This window comes from Topomyia yanbarensis, chromosome 2 (genome assembly GCF_030247195.1).
Source record: "Topomyia yanbarensis strain Yona2022 chromosome 2, ASM3024719v1, whole genome shotgun sequence".
Lineage (NCBI taxonomy): Eukaryota > Metazoa > Arthropoda > Insecta > Diptera > Culicidae > Topomyia > Topomyia yanbarensis.
This window is the reverse complement of record NC_080671.1, coordinates 33064202-33080212: the sequence shown is the minus strand read 5'-3', so window position 1 is coordinate 33080212 and position 16011 is coordinate 33064202. Positions and strand designations below refer to the sequence as shown.

Genomic DNA, 16011 nt, shown 5'->3' with positions numbered 1-16011 from the left:
TATTATTTACTATTTTAAGAAAATAACGAAAATGCAAATAATAACACTAACTTTAAACTAATTAACTTCTAAAAGAATACCAAATTCACTTAACTGAAAGGTATTAATACATTTTTCTCTGTAAAATTTTCCTGGCTTTCGAATAAAAATAAGAAAAGGTACAATAAGTGCCATACTTTTTCAATAAGAGCTAGTATTAGTGAATATGAGATAAAAATATCCAAGTTCAATAACCATAACACATGAAAACAAGACAAGATAAGTGTATCACGTCAAAGAACAAATTATACAACTTTTCAAGACTAACAATTTGAATTATTAAAATAGTGATGTTAACTATAAAGATTTTCGCAAAGTGAACGAAAAATCGATCAAAATTGTTAAATTTTAAATAAATTACTGTGAAAAGATTACTTAACCTCATTAGCTGAAACATTTGAGGACATTTGTCAGTGAAAAATTTTCTCACCTATCCAATGGATCTAAAAGATTTGAAATACAAAGTATATTTCTTGAACTAGAGCTATTTTAAGAGAACTAAGTTTTTAACACAAAAAGTTCAATAACTCTGCGACGATTGAGATTTGATGGTATGTGTAGAACGATTTTTTGCTCCAAATATGACAGTAAATCACCCCTCGAGAGATTCTTACTCATGAACCAAACACCCTGTATGATTTCACATTTCAATATAAGTGTCAAAAAACAAATTGTAAAGGATCAAATGAAATGAAAAATCGCAATGCTGAAGTTTGTTAATTAGTAATTAGGCAAATTAAAAAACTCCCCTAAAAACATTAATTCTAAACTACTTTACTGGTAAAACGTCACTTAGTATACTTCACTAAAAGGTATTAGTACATAATTTGGTAGGAAATTCACTCAGCTTTCCAATGCAGTCACGATAATAAGAATATGAAGAATTTTTTTTTTGGCTAGAGTCTTTTAAGAACTTACAAATCGACTACAGAAAAAAATTTGATAATGAAATTTCAACAAAAGGAGAAGAGATACGAATATCATGTTGAAGATACTCGACATTTGGAACATTTGGATTGGTATTGTTATGTTCATTATTCTTTATTTTGAGAAAAAATACAAAAACCTTATCAAAACACAAACATTTGGCTACTTCAGCGTTCAAAGGTTACTTAAATTCATGAACTGAAGGATATCATTCAATGGGAAATTTTCTCATCTCTTCAATGGAACTAATTTTAAATGCAAGGTACATTTCTTGAGTTAAAGGTATTTAACGACAAACAGGTCAAATAGAGAAAAAGTTCAATAACTCTGTAACTCGAGAGCTTCTTAACTATGAACCAAACACCCTGTATAACTCGGTGGAGGTGTACAGTATTCCAGAAACGTTCATGATATCAGGAGAGCTCCGTTCACAACTCGAATCCAAGAGGTGCTCTTGAGTCGATTTCAATTGATTGATTTTTTTCTTTGTTTTCTCCGTGATTTCTGATTCTCTCTCGTTGTATTTCATAAAGAATAAAAAATAATGAGACTGTCACATACAGAGATGTTGCATCAAAACGTAAACCAAACTTATTCACTTATAGATTCAACCAGTCACAACATTTTAGTCGTTTTCCGTGATTACGGTCTTCTCGGCTATATCGTTCTCAGCAAATTGAAATATTGTTTGTCTAGCACGCTTTAGTGTGATGACTAGTATTTATACTAAGAGTAAAATCTCTAAGCTAATCCGGAAATTAATTTGTGTGCAATTCAAAATCTTTTCATTTAACCCTACTAAATTTTCGTGACATTTTCTATGCGTTAGCGGTTTTGTGGGGTACATTCGTACCCCAGAGCTAAAATCGCTCAAATATGCCTAATTTTTATTGAAATTGTGGTTAAATTCGATAGTTTTATTCTAAAATCATTCGTAAAGTAGTCTGTTCAAAAATATTCGTGTATTATATATTGTATTATGTAATATTTCATTTTCTATAAGGCAAGTCCCTAAAATACGTCAAAATTCCCTTTTTCGTAATATTGCTATAACTCCGGTAGTTTCTAATCGATTTTATCCATCTATATAGCGTTGCGAAGATTATTATATTGTCTTTTGAACAAGTAGTAAATTATTCAAAAAACGGTCAAAATGTGTATTTATTCCGATGCTTAGATTACTGCATTACTGCAGGATAGTTATATATAAGTTATGCAGTTCTGCAATCGGATTTACAAATCCGAATCCTGTATCAAAGTAAACCATACAATATGTGTTGAAATCATTTTTATCAATTGCGTCAAGTATCTAAAATACACTGAAATGATTTTTGCCTTAAAAAATTCATCAAATTTCCACGAACATTTTAAAAACAAAGGTCCATTCGGGAGAGACGCCGCACCATGCTCCCACGGTCCGTGGACTGAAAAATGGTGAAAAAAACTACAAGGGGATTGCATGAACTGTATACGTAGGACTACACTACTTAATGTTGAAATATTTATTTTCTTAGTTCGTTTAGAGTAATAATAAATTAAATATATTTCTTACGCATAGTTTAAGCACAACTAATCAGTATCGAATGTTACATATTGAACTAAACCTGGTTATGAGGTCATTTCATTTGTGTAGGTGATCGAATCCGAATAAACTTATTTGAGAAGATCTGAAGAAAGAAGACAGAAAACAGCGACCGAACTAATATATGGAGTTGTTTTAAATATTTATAGCACAATATCAGCTTTAAAAGAATGTAAAAACTTTTCGATTGTGTGCAGTAAAAAACCTGGACCGGTGAAGCAAAATCAAATTATAGACAATATAAACCAAGCTTTCTAGTTTTATTTTTCTAAGATTGTAACTTTCCAAATGTACGCATAGAAATGTAGCGAATTCAGCGGTCTTAATCATATATCGAAACTATAAATATACATGAATCGAAAACAATTTCATATATGGACTTGGATGCGTTTTTTGCAACAGTTTTTTGAGTGCCATCCATTCCTAAATAGGTTTTGTACTATATACCTATTAGCAGAAAGTAGGATCACGTGAAATCAATGAATTGATCTAACGTAAATAATAAACTTTCATTGTGCTTTCCATCGAATCGCGTAAATTTGTTGCTAAGAAAGTTTTCGTCTCTGCACAACGAAAGCACAGATTGCTGAGTAAAGCCATGTCAAGTGATCCTCGAATTTTTCGCAAAATCACCGATATTCATGAGGTATATTTTATTGTATAGGGATTATGGTGATTAGCTTTTGATATAAATATTTCGTTACAATTCCTTTTTTCTTTAAGATATTAACCCTTAAACTTTATTGCATAATAAAATTTAAAAATTTTATATCTCAAAAACTACTAAAGATAATTCAATGAATTTTTGTACACTTATGGAATGATATTTGCATTATCTTATAAAAATATGTTTACTTTATAATTGTGTGAATAACGGTACATTGCATCAATTTAAAATTTTCATTTTTTCTTGTGTTCTTCACGCCAAAAATTTTCAAAACGTTTGCCAAATTATGCGGCAATCTTTCACCTTCAATAATCTGTATTGAGAATTTTTCATTTTTGTCCCTATCGCGAGTTATAGAGGATTTTGTAACAGTGCGCTCTTTCAACGCAACGCGAGAACGTACATATAATTCCGCAAGTGTGCAAAAAATCATTGAATTATCTTTAGTAGTTGTTGAGATACAAAATTTACAATTAGATCATGCAATAAAGTTTAAAGGTTAATATCTTAAAGAAAAAAAGGAATTTTAACGAAATATTTATACCAAAAGCTATTCACCATAATAAAATATACCTCATGAAGATCGGCGATTTTGCGAAAAATTCGAGTATCACTTGGCATGGCTTTACTCTGCTATCATACAGGCTACGCATGCAATTGCTAACAAATTAGATATACCTACCTACACATGCACCTCAAACATTGAACCAAAACGAACGGTGTTCAGTTGTACAATGCTCGAATCAAACGGCTCTGTGTACTCACACACACAAGTCTGTACACGAATGGAAGATACGCACAAAGCAAAATGAGTCAACACGGATGATGGATAGAGCGAAAGAGATAACTAGTACCACGGCGCTATGTTAACAGTGTTTGCACATGGAGCTCGACTATACAAGCGGTTTTTTGTACGTTCGAGATTGTACATTAGAGTGGCTCGCGGTTGTATGGGAAATCTTCAAAATGATTTAATCTAGTGGGCACAACACTTTTTGAGTTTCTTTTGTGGTCCCAAAAGCCAGTGCAAAATTTGGTAGCGGTTGGTTGCTTCCCGGGTTTGAGCATTGCGTTCAGAGTTTGTATGCGATTTTATATGAGGAAATCAATTATTTTGCACTTACGTTAATAAAGGTCGCTATTTCCCTCGATATGAAAAACCAGCTTAATAAAACTATAGTTCAAACATTAGGTAACAATTTTATCGAAGACGGTAACTAGCTACGAGTTTAAAAAAATAGTAATAACGATTTTAAAACTTATGGCTCAATCCAAATACAGAAATTTATTATTTTTTCCAACACTGCCAGTGCACAAGCGGCATCGACATTTAAACTTTTAATAAATGAGAATACATTCATTGCAGAGACTTGGTACCTTGGAATGAAATGTTCAGAATAACATAGACGTAGTAGGCTTAAGCCAGTCTTTTCCACTTGAGACACCGAGCACTACAGAAGTACTAAATAAGTTTTGAGCAAGTTCCGCTAGTGATCGGATAGTTTTACCGTTTATTTTGAATATAGTCACACATTTCTTTATTGGCTAACAGTGCAGGGGAGAAGAATTTGCGAGTTCGGGGCAGCTCGAGTCAGGTAACGCAACCTAATGGCATATCAAAACCCTAAAGCCTTCCCCCATTAAGTTTCGGCTGAAAGTTTGTGTGTCCCACCGAGAGCCCCGGAAATACCCTAACATCACCCCTGTTTTGCGTGAACTTAACTCAATTTAATCAAAAACGTTTGTTTGAAGTAACTATCCTTGTTTCGTTCTTAGATTCTCAAACGAAAACGTCAATAGAAACAATTTCGAGACTTCAAGGAATCTATTGGATATGCATTTTTTTAAATTCCGTCTATGAACGGCTAAGAAAGAGGGTTTAAAAATATGTAAAACTTATAAACCGTTGCACCATTTTAAATGAGATAACAGCCGAGCCCTTAAATAGTAGTACTCAAACTCTTAGGATTAATTTTTAATTCGGCGGTATAAACCTGCGTTGAAGATGTACTTCTTATGTTATACTAAAATATCTAAAAAGGGGACTGCGGAGTACACAACCCCCTTCCCCCTCTTCTTTTCATTTTCTGACTACGTATATGGTATTCAGCAATTCATTCTGAACATTTCATTTAAAGGTATGAAGTCTCTGCGATGAATACATTCTCATTTATTTAAGTTTAAAATATCGGTGTCGGTGATGTACTGACACTGTTGGAAGAAATAATGAATTTCTGCATTTGGATTTAACCATAAGTTTTAAAATCGTTATATCTCGTTGCTAGTTACCGTCTTCGACAAAGTTGTTAACCAAGGTTTGAATTATAGCTTTATAAAGCTGGTTTTTCATAATGAGTGAAATAGCGAACTTTATTAACGTAAACACAAATTTCCCATATAAAATCCAATACCAATTTTGAACGCAATGCTCAAACCCGGAAAGCATCCGACCACTCCCAAATTTTGCACATGCATTTGGGACCACAAAAGGAACTCAAAAAATGCTGTGCTGAAAAATGTCGTATGTCGAGGCACTCTATTGTACATTAGTGTGCTTGAAACAAGCAGAACACAAAAGAAATCATGGTGTTTGAACAGATAAACTCAGTCGCATGCTGAACGGCACTGCGTAGCGTACCTCCATAGTCAGTATAACGGACTTTTCACTTAGCTACAGTGGCTGTGAAAACAGTGATCTGCTCCAAATGTAGTGGATTCAATAGGTGTTGCGATGCTATATTGCTCTCTCGCTCGGCTTTTATAAAACTTATTGCGTGATAAATGTCGACTCCATATACTTTACATCTATTTATGTTGTCCACATGCTTCACAGAAATCGAGCGAAAGAGCAATAGCATTGCCATACCTTAGTATCAACCACAGTGATCTGCTCCGCCTTTGGGTTCAACAGGCAACCTAGCTTATCCGGCCAAAACCGTTCTTTAAATAGTCGATGATGACGTCATTCATAGAAATATTGCACGCTAGGTACATAAATGTGCTACCTTCTTTGTGGAAATGCCTGGTATTGTGACTATGTTATACATTATTTAAATTTGTAATGCCATGATATCAAAAATTTTTGTGTTTATCTATTGGAATCTGTTCTTAGAAATATTTTGGGGCGATATGCGCAAAATATTTGAAAATTTATCGTGAAATGGCTGAATTATCAGCGTTTAAAACCAGACCATTTCGTTACATACCATTTTTGTTGAATTTGCAAAGTGTACTCTAAAGTGGCCCAAAGTTGTATGAAAAAAGTGCGAAATTTCAAACCTTGCATCTAAAAATAATAGTTCTTGTTTCCAATAAGCTTCCCTGAAAATTTCAGCTTACTTGATACACTGGAAGTGGTTCCGCAAACGGCTCAAAGTTTGTATGGGAAAAATTGATTAAATGTATGGAGAAACGTATCAGTTTCACATTTTCAGCTCTAGGTGGCACTGCCATCGATGGATGTCTCTCGTGGGAAATTGTATGCAAAGTTTGAAAGAAATCGGTTAAGTAGTTTTTGAATGGCCGGTAACACCGCAAATCATGTTTTTTTTTCCAGAGACGTTGTATAAAAAGCTTTGTCACCGAGTCATTTGTCGATATTTTTGCATAAAAAAATTACAGCATGTTATTGAAATGGTACAGTATAATGTACAAAAGTTTTGAAAAATTTGCTTTACGCAATGTTCTAAAAAATAGCTAGCTGAAACCTTCCCGCACCCTCCGCCATCTCACCTGCAATTTTGATGCGGCCCAATTGTAGGGGAGAGATGCCGCACGACATTTTTTTCTGAAATTAAACATGACCCAGTTCATGATCAGAACGCCTTCTAAAAGGTCCTAGCTATTCAACTGATACATGATTTACTAAGAAAAAATTAAAATTTAAAAAAAACGAACTTTTGATGCCGTACTGAAAATTTTCGGCACTTTGCGATGCAACTGGGCGCACATAATCGTTAATAATATTTTTGTGGATCATTAATGACGATTATTTTACATCTCCAGTGTTGTAATTTTTCGAAAGACAAATTCGTCATATCAAATTACCGTACTAAAGTGAGATATAGAGAGTACGGCATCTCACCCGAAATTACCCTAAGTCACTTTCAGCAAACATTTGAGTTTTGTTCGGAATTTATGGACAATCGAATTCTCGGTAACTTTACTACTGTATGGCACACACAAATAAAATATTTTTGATGTTAATTTCTTCGAAAAAACTGGATGAATCCGGGCTATGTTTTAAAAGTAATCATAGACACTCTGATTTGCTGGCGCGAAAGCCAAATTGAAATCTTGTTTTTGGCTTAGGAGCTAAATACATGCAAAGCTTCTTCCTAAAAGGAGCAAAATTATTATTGGAATGTCTGGATGTTGAACCTTTCAGTTTAAATAGGTTTGGTTTGGAAACACGAATAAGAGTGAACCATACACATTATCGCAATTCATCGAACAAAGTTAATTGGAATAATCTATGACATATTTCTGGTTTAAAATTTGTGCGGTTTCAATGCATTTGTATGAGAAAGGTGAACATTAGACTGGTTCAATTTTGGACTTTTAGCTCCACTAGGCTTTTCTGATTCCTTTTATGGTCCTTAGTAATTGTGCAAATTTTGGTACCGATTGGTTGTGTCTACGGACCCTCCAAAAATTTCAAAGTTTATATGGAAGTATGCATGGAAAATCGGTTAACATTGAAAATAAATTCTTAAAAAATCACCTTATCAATCAATTCATGAGAACACTATATATTTCTAAAGGTAATCTTCTACTGAACACATTCGTGGAACATTAAAAGTTTATGAAAATTCCCTGAGAAAAGTTATTAACTAAAGAAGCAGTATGACTTCAAAACCAGTGGATTTTATTATTAATCATAGCAACCCTGTTTGAATAACTGTATCTGCCATACGTGAGCGGTGGGTGGCAAGTCTAGTTTACACTGGTATAACGATGTAGCTATTCAAACAGGGTTGCTATGGTTACTAATAAAATCCACTTGTTTTGAAGTCATACTGCTTCGTTTGTTCATAACTTTTCTCAACGAATTTTCATAAACTTGCAATATTCCCCGAATGTGTTCAGTAGAAGATTACCTTTAGAAATATATAGTGTTCTCATTAGGGTGACAATGATTTATATGAAAAAAAAATTTCGCAATCTACACCCCCTAGCGTCGTTCCAAATCATGAAAAAATGACACTGTCCAAATTTGAGCGAAATCGGTTAACCCTATCCCCTCCCCCAAAGAGCTTAAAGTTTGTATGGGATTTTTGGCCAAAATGTATGGGGAAACACTCGCAGTTCACAAAATCGCCGCTAGAGGTCGCTGTAAACTTCCGATCACTGACCTAGGAAGGAGTTAAGCTTTTGAAGATATGCTGAACAAGTTTGTCGAAGACTGCAAGACAATCCAAGCAACCGTTAAATAGTTATTAACGTTTAAAGTTGGATACTGCTGCTTAATATTCGCAAAGGGCGTACTCCGCTTATCTCATGTATGTGAACCACGAGTGAAGGTGGGACAAAGTTAGGAAAAACTCATATATCTCTGAAACGATAAGAGATAGAAAGTTATGATGTTCCACAAAGTTGTAGAGGAATAAAAGGACTTTTTGGTTTCACTAGAAAGTTTCAGGATTTCTATGCAAGGTGGCGGTAGTGAGCCAAGCAATTTAAAGGGAATACTCCTATCTGTACAACGGTAAGAGATGGAGCATTTGGATGTTCTACAAAGTTGTAGAGCAGCAAAAAATATTTTCTTTTCTCATTTGAATAATACAGAATTCTATCACATGGTGGCGCCAATGATCAAAATTAATTCAAGGTAATACTCCTATCCATACAATGGCGAGAGATAGTGCAATCTGATGTTATGCGAAGCTATATAGTATTTCAAAGGCTTTCGTGTCTCGCTGTAAAAATAGAATTTAGGCCGCTTAGTGGTGCAAACAGCAAAGAGTATGAATATATTTTAATACACCTTTTGAATGTTTTCTATTTTTTCTAATTTTTACTCCTATTTCTTGTGCAGAGATTCTTTTATTATACATAACATGTTACAAAGTTTTCTTAAGACTATCATGCTGTGATAAAACCTATATTCTTAAATTTCTTCGTAACCCCATTTATATTTCTCCTGTTGCATTCATTTATCTAGCATTTTTAATTTTTTTAACTAACTGTTGACTAACTTTAAGAGCGCTCTTGTCGCAGAGATGTCGTGTATAGTGCCGCGCGTCAGTACTCGTTTATTACCTCTCGCAGAAGAAGCGTACACAATGCGCTGTGAATCCAGTTAGACTGGCATTGGTTGTACGATTACAGGGCTGATAATTTGATGATAGGTGAGAACTACTAGGGTCATTCGAATGCCAATTAGTGACTTTTTCATCAAATCTAGCCTCACTTATAACTTAGAAATAGGCTGCTCGAAATATATTCTGTTTTCTTACGCGGACTACAGGGCTTAAGTACTATATTGTGCTAGAATATTGCCAGCCTGGGATAAATACCTAAGTAGGCTACAATCCAATTCGCGCTGTGCTTCTATTATATTCAGCATCCCCCTTTTTTGCAAATAAGCAAAGCGTGCATGCCAATTGCGCTACCTGCCCACCAGATCACCACATCACCAGATATTTGAATTTTGCTTTTGCAGATCTTCTAGAGTGGGTGGATCGTCTCGACAGCTGGGTATTTTATGCGGTTCATCGCGAGGAATATAGTGTATGTTGTTGTCGTCGGTGCTCGTTGGTCGCCTCAAGGCGTGCCATGTGCTGCGAACCCAATTCAAATGATATTGGTTATACGAGTACAGGACTGATATTTTGGTAGTATTTGAAGACCCGATGGTCAATTTTTCGTCGTACCACACAAAACTTTCAAACTGAACAATTCAAATCAATACTTTGGAATTGTAGTCCATGTGAGGCCATAGAAATAAGGATTACCATTCCACAGTGGTCCAGAATGTAAATTTAGCAGGAGATTTTTCTAAATCGATAATAGTCAAGCTCTATCTCGAACCGTTCAAAAGTTTCATTTTAAATATTGCTAAAGTTAGAACCACCCTAGCTTCTGTTTAAAGCAAAATAAAGGGCTTTTAAAGTACAACAACTTTGCCAAACATATTGCAAGGCTAAATCATTTAATTTTAGCAAAAAGATAAAATTCCTGCTAAATTTACATTCTGGAGCCCTATCCATTCCAAAGTACTAAGTAACTCAACAGTGACATTATTTTTAGGACCCCAAAGTAAGCCAATAAAAGTGCACTTTTTCGAAAATTGTGCCGCGGCGGAACCCATTATACTATGAAGTGCTATTCCGTTTTTGTCGTGGCTAACGACTTATCATTCAATATACGGGCCCTTTTCAAAATTTTGGGATGAAAGTCGTGTAAGGTTTGGAACGCTCATATCTTTTCATATCATACTACATGGAATTAATCAATTTTCGGAATTTTTCGAAAATAAGTTCAACAATGTTTTATAAAATTTTGAGGTATGTATGATATGCATTAATAACGAAAACCTGTTTTGAAAAATCTTTCGAAAAAAACTACTTGGAAATGGGGAAAAGTTTCAGTTCATCTCGGTCAGAGCCTTCAATATGATGCACCAACCGGACACTGAAATGATGAGAAATTTTAAATGTAGGTCCGCTACCGTTTTATTTCAATTTTTGTGTAGAGCTGTTTAGAGCGTACAGGGTTCTCCAAGTGCTGTACAATACCGGGAAAAAAATATTTGTGAACTGTACACGGCTGGTGGATGAATCAATTTGTGTCGTTACCTACTACTAGCAGAGGAAATTATTTTCATTTCTGATAGTTAGAGAGTAGCATGCACGACGAAAAACCGGATTTTAAACACCCGCCCGTAACCAGCTCGTGATTCTTTACTGCTAACTTCATGCACTGAGCCGAAAAAAACGGATTTTACAACACCAAACTAAAACCAGTTCGTGATTGGTTACCGCTAATTTCGTGCACCAAACCACGCATTTTGAACAAAATAATTGTAATTTTAGTCGGTTTCTATTAGTCGACCTAGTTGAATAACCGGAGACTACATTTCAACATTTTTCCTGCATTCGTGAACGTTTTTCCTAATAAATCGCTGTTTTAGGCTTTTAAAATTGTATTAAAAAATTCTCATCTACAAAACAAACATAAAAAATGAATTGTTAAGGTATGAGAAAAATTAATTACGATCAATTTAAAATAAAATAAAGACAATCGGTTGAGTGGTATTTCAGGAATCGTGATCACGGGAAAACCATTTTCTTTAAAATCGGTATTTCGAGATAATCGAGTTTAAAATTACCACTGCGCTTGGTAGACGAAGCACGCTTGGAAGCGCTGTAACATTCGATCTATTTCTCGGATCTCTATAAAATTTGGAAAAATATTCTCAAGGAGTTGTACTTTCAGATAAAGTAATAAAAAATTCGATTTTTTAAAAAATAAAAAAGGTATGTAACCCCTTAAGCTTCATACACACAGTATATATGCGTCCTTATTCCAATTTTAATAACGAGACACGAAAGCCTTTGGAATACTGTATAACTTCGCAGAACATCAGATTGCACTAGCTCTTCCCATTGTATGGATAGGAGTATTACCTTGAATTAATTTTGATCACTGGCGCCACCATGCGGTAGAATTCTGCATTTTTCAAATAAGAAAAGAAAATATTTTTTGCTGCTCTACAACTTTGTAGAACATCCAAATGCTCCATCTCTTACCGTTGTACAGATAGGAGTATTCCCTTTAAATTGCTTGGCTCACTACCGCCACCTTGCGTAGAAATCCTGAAACTTTCTAGTGAAAACAAAAAGTACATTTAATCCTCTACAACTTTGTGTAACATCATAACTTTCTATCTCTTATCGTTTCAGAGATATATGAGTTTTTCCTAACTTTGTCCCACCTTCACTCGTGGTTCACATGCATGAGATAAGCGGAGTACGCCCTTTGCGAAGATTAAGCAGCAGTATCCAACTTTAAACGTTAATAACTCTTTAACGGTTGGTTGGATTGTCTTGCAGTCTTCGACAAACCTGTTCAGCATATCTCCAAAAGCTTAACTCCTTCCTAGGTCAGTGATCGGAAGTTTACAGCGACCTCTAGCGGCGATTTTGTGAACTGCGAGTGTTTCCCCATACATTTTGGCCAAAAATCCCATACAAACTTTAAGCTCTTTGGGGGAGGGGTTAAGGTTAACCGATTTCGCTCAAATTTGGACAGTGTCATTTTTTCATGATTTGGAATGACGCTAGGGGGTGTAGATTAGTGATTTCAAAAATGGTCGTTTTATTGTCACCCTAGTTCTCATGAATAAATTGATAAGGTGATTTTTTAAGAATTTATTTTCAATGTTAACCGTTTTTCCATACAAACTTTCATATAAACTTTGAAATTTTTGGAGGGTCCGTAGACACAACCAATCGGTACTAAAATTTGCACAATTACTAAGGACCATAAAAGGAATCAGAAAAGCCTGGTGGAGCTAAAAGTCTAAAATTGAACCAGTCTAGTGAACATGCCCCTCTTCGCTACGCCGCTGATAAATTGACCAGCTAAAAGACACACTATGTTTTGAATATGTGTGAAATGCATTTTTCAAGCGGAGTCTGCATTGTTCACAGTTACAGATGGTTTTACCTTATAGCGTATATGTGCTATAAAAACCGTTTTTTTAACGCCACGACATGATTGATTTTGATTAGTTGTGTAGTTTCTGTATGACGCGTGAGAAATGTTTTAGAACAATATTATATTTGCAATTGCACATAAATTGATGCCACAACCTGCACAATTTCTATGTTAGCTGAGAGGTAGTAGTAGAATTTTGGTAGAATTTTTGAAAGGTTATGGTAGTTCTAGAGTACATTGAAGAAACTCAATATCTGGGGTGGACGTAGCGTAGTTGGTAAAGCGTTTGCCTTGCACACAGCGCACCTGGGTTCAAGTCCCGACCTCACAACATAGGGTCAGAAATTTTTATAAGAGATTTTTCTAAGCCGAAGATGCGAAGGTTAAAACCTCTATGATCGAAATAAAAAAACTCAATCTGTTTCTGTTCATAATCGATTTCTGCCACTGTTAAACTCAAGGACTAGTAAAACCCGCTATCAATTACTCAATTATTTCCTACTATCCCAACTAACTACGTTGAATTATGCAATACGAATAATTTCAACTATGTCGAGACCTTGTTTTGTTTCAAAGTGACTTATTCTACTAAATTACACGCATTGTGTTTCCCAGCCTCTTTAACAGGTCTGCCTAATTGACTTGCCCTTGTGGCAAGAAAAAAAAAGAATTACCTTTCATTCCAACCCACCAATGTTACAATGTTTTGATTTAAAGTATTGTTCGTTGCTGTGAGCAAAACAAATCTCCAATGCAAGCTGATAAATGTACACGAACAAAGCTAAGGTAATGCAACGCATTCAAATTTCCGCACGCCTCAGACTGAATGCCACATGTTTCTCACCTCACCAGAATTTAAATCACTTGAGCTAGCGCCTACTATGTATTATCTCGGCAGATGGCCTTCCGCAAACCGCACATGCGCACCAACATCTCACACTTCACGATGCACTCTTCCTATCAGACTGCTATTAATCAATTAGTTACGCACCCGTTCGGCCTGCATTGCCAACGCCGCAAACTAGTTTACTGATACGTGCGCCCCCCCCTTCCTCTCGTTATTACTATAAACAAACTGACTGACCTTGTAGCCTTGCCCTTAAGCTGGCGAACGCTTCGGCGACAACTTGGGGGGTTTCGCGCAACTCACGTGCAGCTTTTTCCTTGGACTTGACATCGGTGTACTCGTCGCTTTCCAGCCGAACGATGTAGTCATTGCCCAGATCGATGTAGGGGGAGTTTTGTTCGTCGATTTTTAAGCTAGCCATCTTCGACGCACGTCACGCACTGTTTAGTTGTTTATTATCACTTTGAAGGTGAACCGATTCTTGTAGTCAAATGAGCAACGAACACCGCACCGGTCACTTGGATCACTACTATGAATGAACGATCGAAATTAGGGGCAAAAGAACTCACTCACAGCGTTTCGAAACCTTCTCTTTGTGCAAAGGCACCTGCTTTGATGCAGGCGAGACTCGAAGAGCTTATTTTGGTCTTCTCACGGACACCCGCGACCGTCAATTGTTTGGTTCTGCGCTTCAGTTCACCGTGCCGCCACGCACCCGAACGCGATGGAGAATTACCGTGAAATGATTCGATGAGCCAGCGGCAGCCACCACCGTTGCTAGTTGCGGTGTTCCGAGATTTTCGTAATGGTCGTGTGAGAGCCGTTGTTTACGCTAATGTATTGTTCGCAAACCCTCTGACTTTAGCAAACGAGGTGCTCAGCTGTTGCTGCTGCGTTCGCTGTGTTATACGCGTTTGCTGACTTGAGGAAAAGGTTTTGCGCGTGTAAACGTGAGATGTGGAAGGGTTGATTGGAGCCTATTAAAATTGGTGAGTCGCTCGAAAACGCCTACACTAGCCTGGTGGATTAATAGAACCTGATAAACTACCGATCAGTTCAATTGAATAGGTTGGTTGTAATATTTATAGTGTCACCCTGTGTCATGACGCAAGAGGAAATTGATCTGTATCTCGGCGCTAGCGATAGTGTACATGACAATTAAACTTGGCGGCAACATTTATCTGTTCAATTCTAAATACACGAAAGAGGAATAAATCTGTTTAATTTTCAATGTTAGTGGTAAATATAGTACTTTTTCAATGCACTAGATAGCCTTTCATTCTTCAAACGAGGTAATATTCACAGACAGTCGCAATGTAAAAAATTGCAAAAATGTCGTGACAAAATCGCCTTATACACTACAGAAAGCAAGCCATGGTTTTGCAGAATTTTCTAAGCGCGCTTTGATGTTCCGCCTGTGACGCAGTATTCAGTTTGACCCTTTAGTATGCCACTCAGTGAAAATTGTCTTCCTGGGGAATCTATAAATAGATAATTGAACAGAATTAGAAACATGATTCGAAACTCCCCACTTTGAAAAACAGTTTGTATAAACGATAACTGTCAAGTCACGGCACGTGTATTTGCATTTGCAGGAACTGACTGATAGCTAAATGGAAATTGATTTGAACTACAGTACTATTGTGCTGCTGAAATGAAACCAAGTAAAAAATTGTAATGCTGGAAGAGATTGATTGTATTCAGTAGATTGGTTTGGAGTTCCTGAAGTAACGTCTAGACGTCGATCTTGTATTACGTCCTCCGCAAGTGTTAAAAGGTGTTTACAGCTATCTTGATGACGTTTTTCTTGATGCTCATTATTTTGACAAGCTTTAGCTCTGTACTCTAAGTAAGATATTAGTGTTTTTATTCAATTTGCACTGCAAATTATGCTGTTTTCACCAGAGTTTGCTTTCAACATTAAATCCCAAGTAGGCAATATCGGACTTTGGGGTAATGAAATCGTCTTCCTTGTTAAGTGAAATTCTGAATGATATTTATAAAAAAATAAAGGGTTGGGCACAGGAAGAGCCGTAGTGTGAACTTCTGGCACCCTTTGCGGAGTCTCAATTTTGCGTCTCTTTGATTGCAGTTCGACTTTCGAACAATAATTAAGTGTGTATTTGAAAATGGTACTTACACTTATCCCGACTTCTTTTATGATCTATCTTTGTTTTGTTCATAAAGCAACTGAAGATTTCAGCGTCCTTTGCAGACGTACTTCAGGCGTATTATTTCTTTACACGATGAGCAACGAATTCGAAATATACCGATGGAAAATTGAGC

At 36.0% G+C, this 16011-nt stretch overlaps 1 protein-coding gene across 1 annotated transcript in view; it reads right to left on the bottom strand.

Moving 5' to 3' along the window:
• The window catches only part of LOC131682330 (alpha-tocopherol transfer protein-like), a 65458-nt gene extending 50886 nt beyond the window's left edge, over positions 1-14572 (bottom strand). The window contains exon 1 of the mRNA XM_058963718.1: positions 13963-14572. Within this exon, the coding sequence (XP_058819701.1) occupies positions 13963-14146 (184 nt within the window). The 5' untranslated portion in view covers positions 14147-14572. The remainder of the gene's footprint in view (positions 1-13962) is intronic.
• Between the last annotated feature and the right edge of the window lie 1439 nt (positions 14573-16011).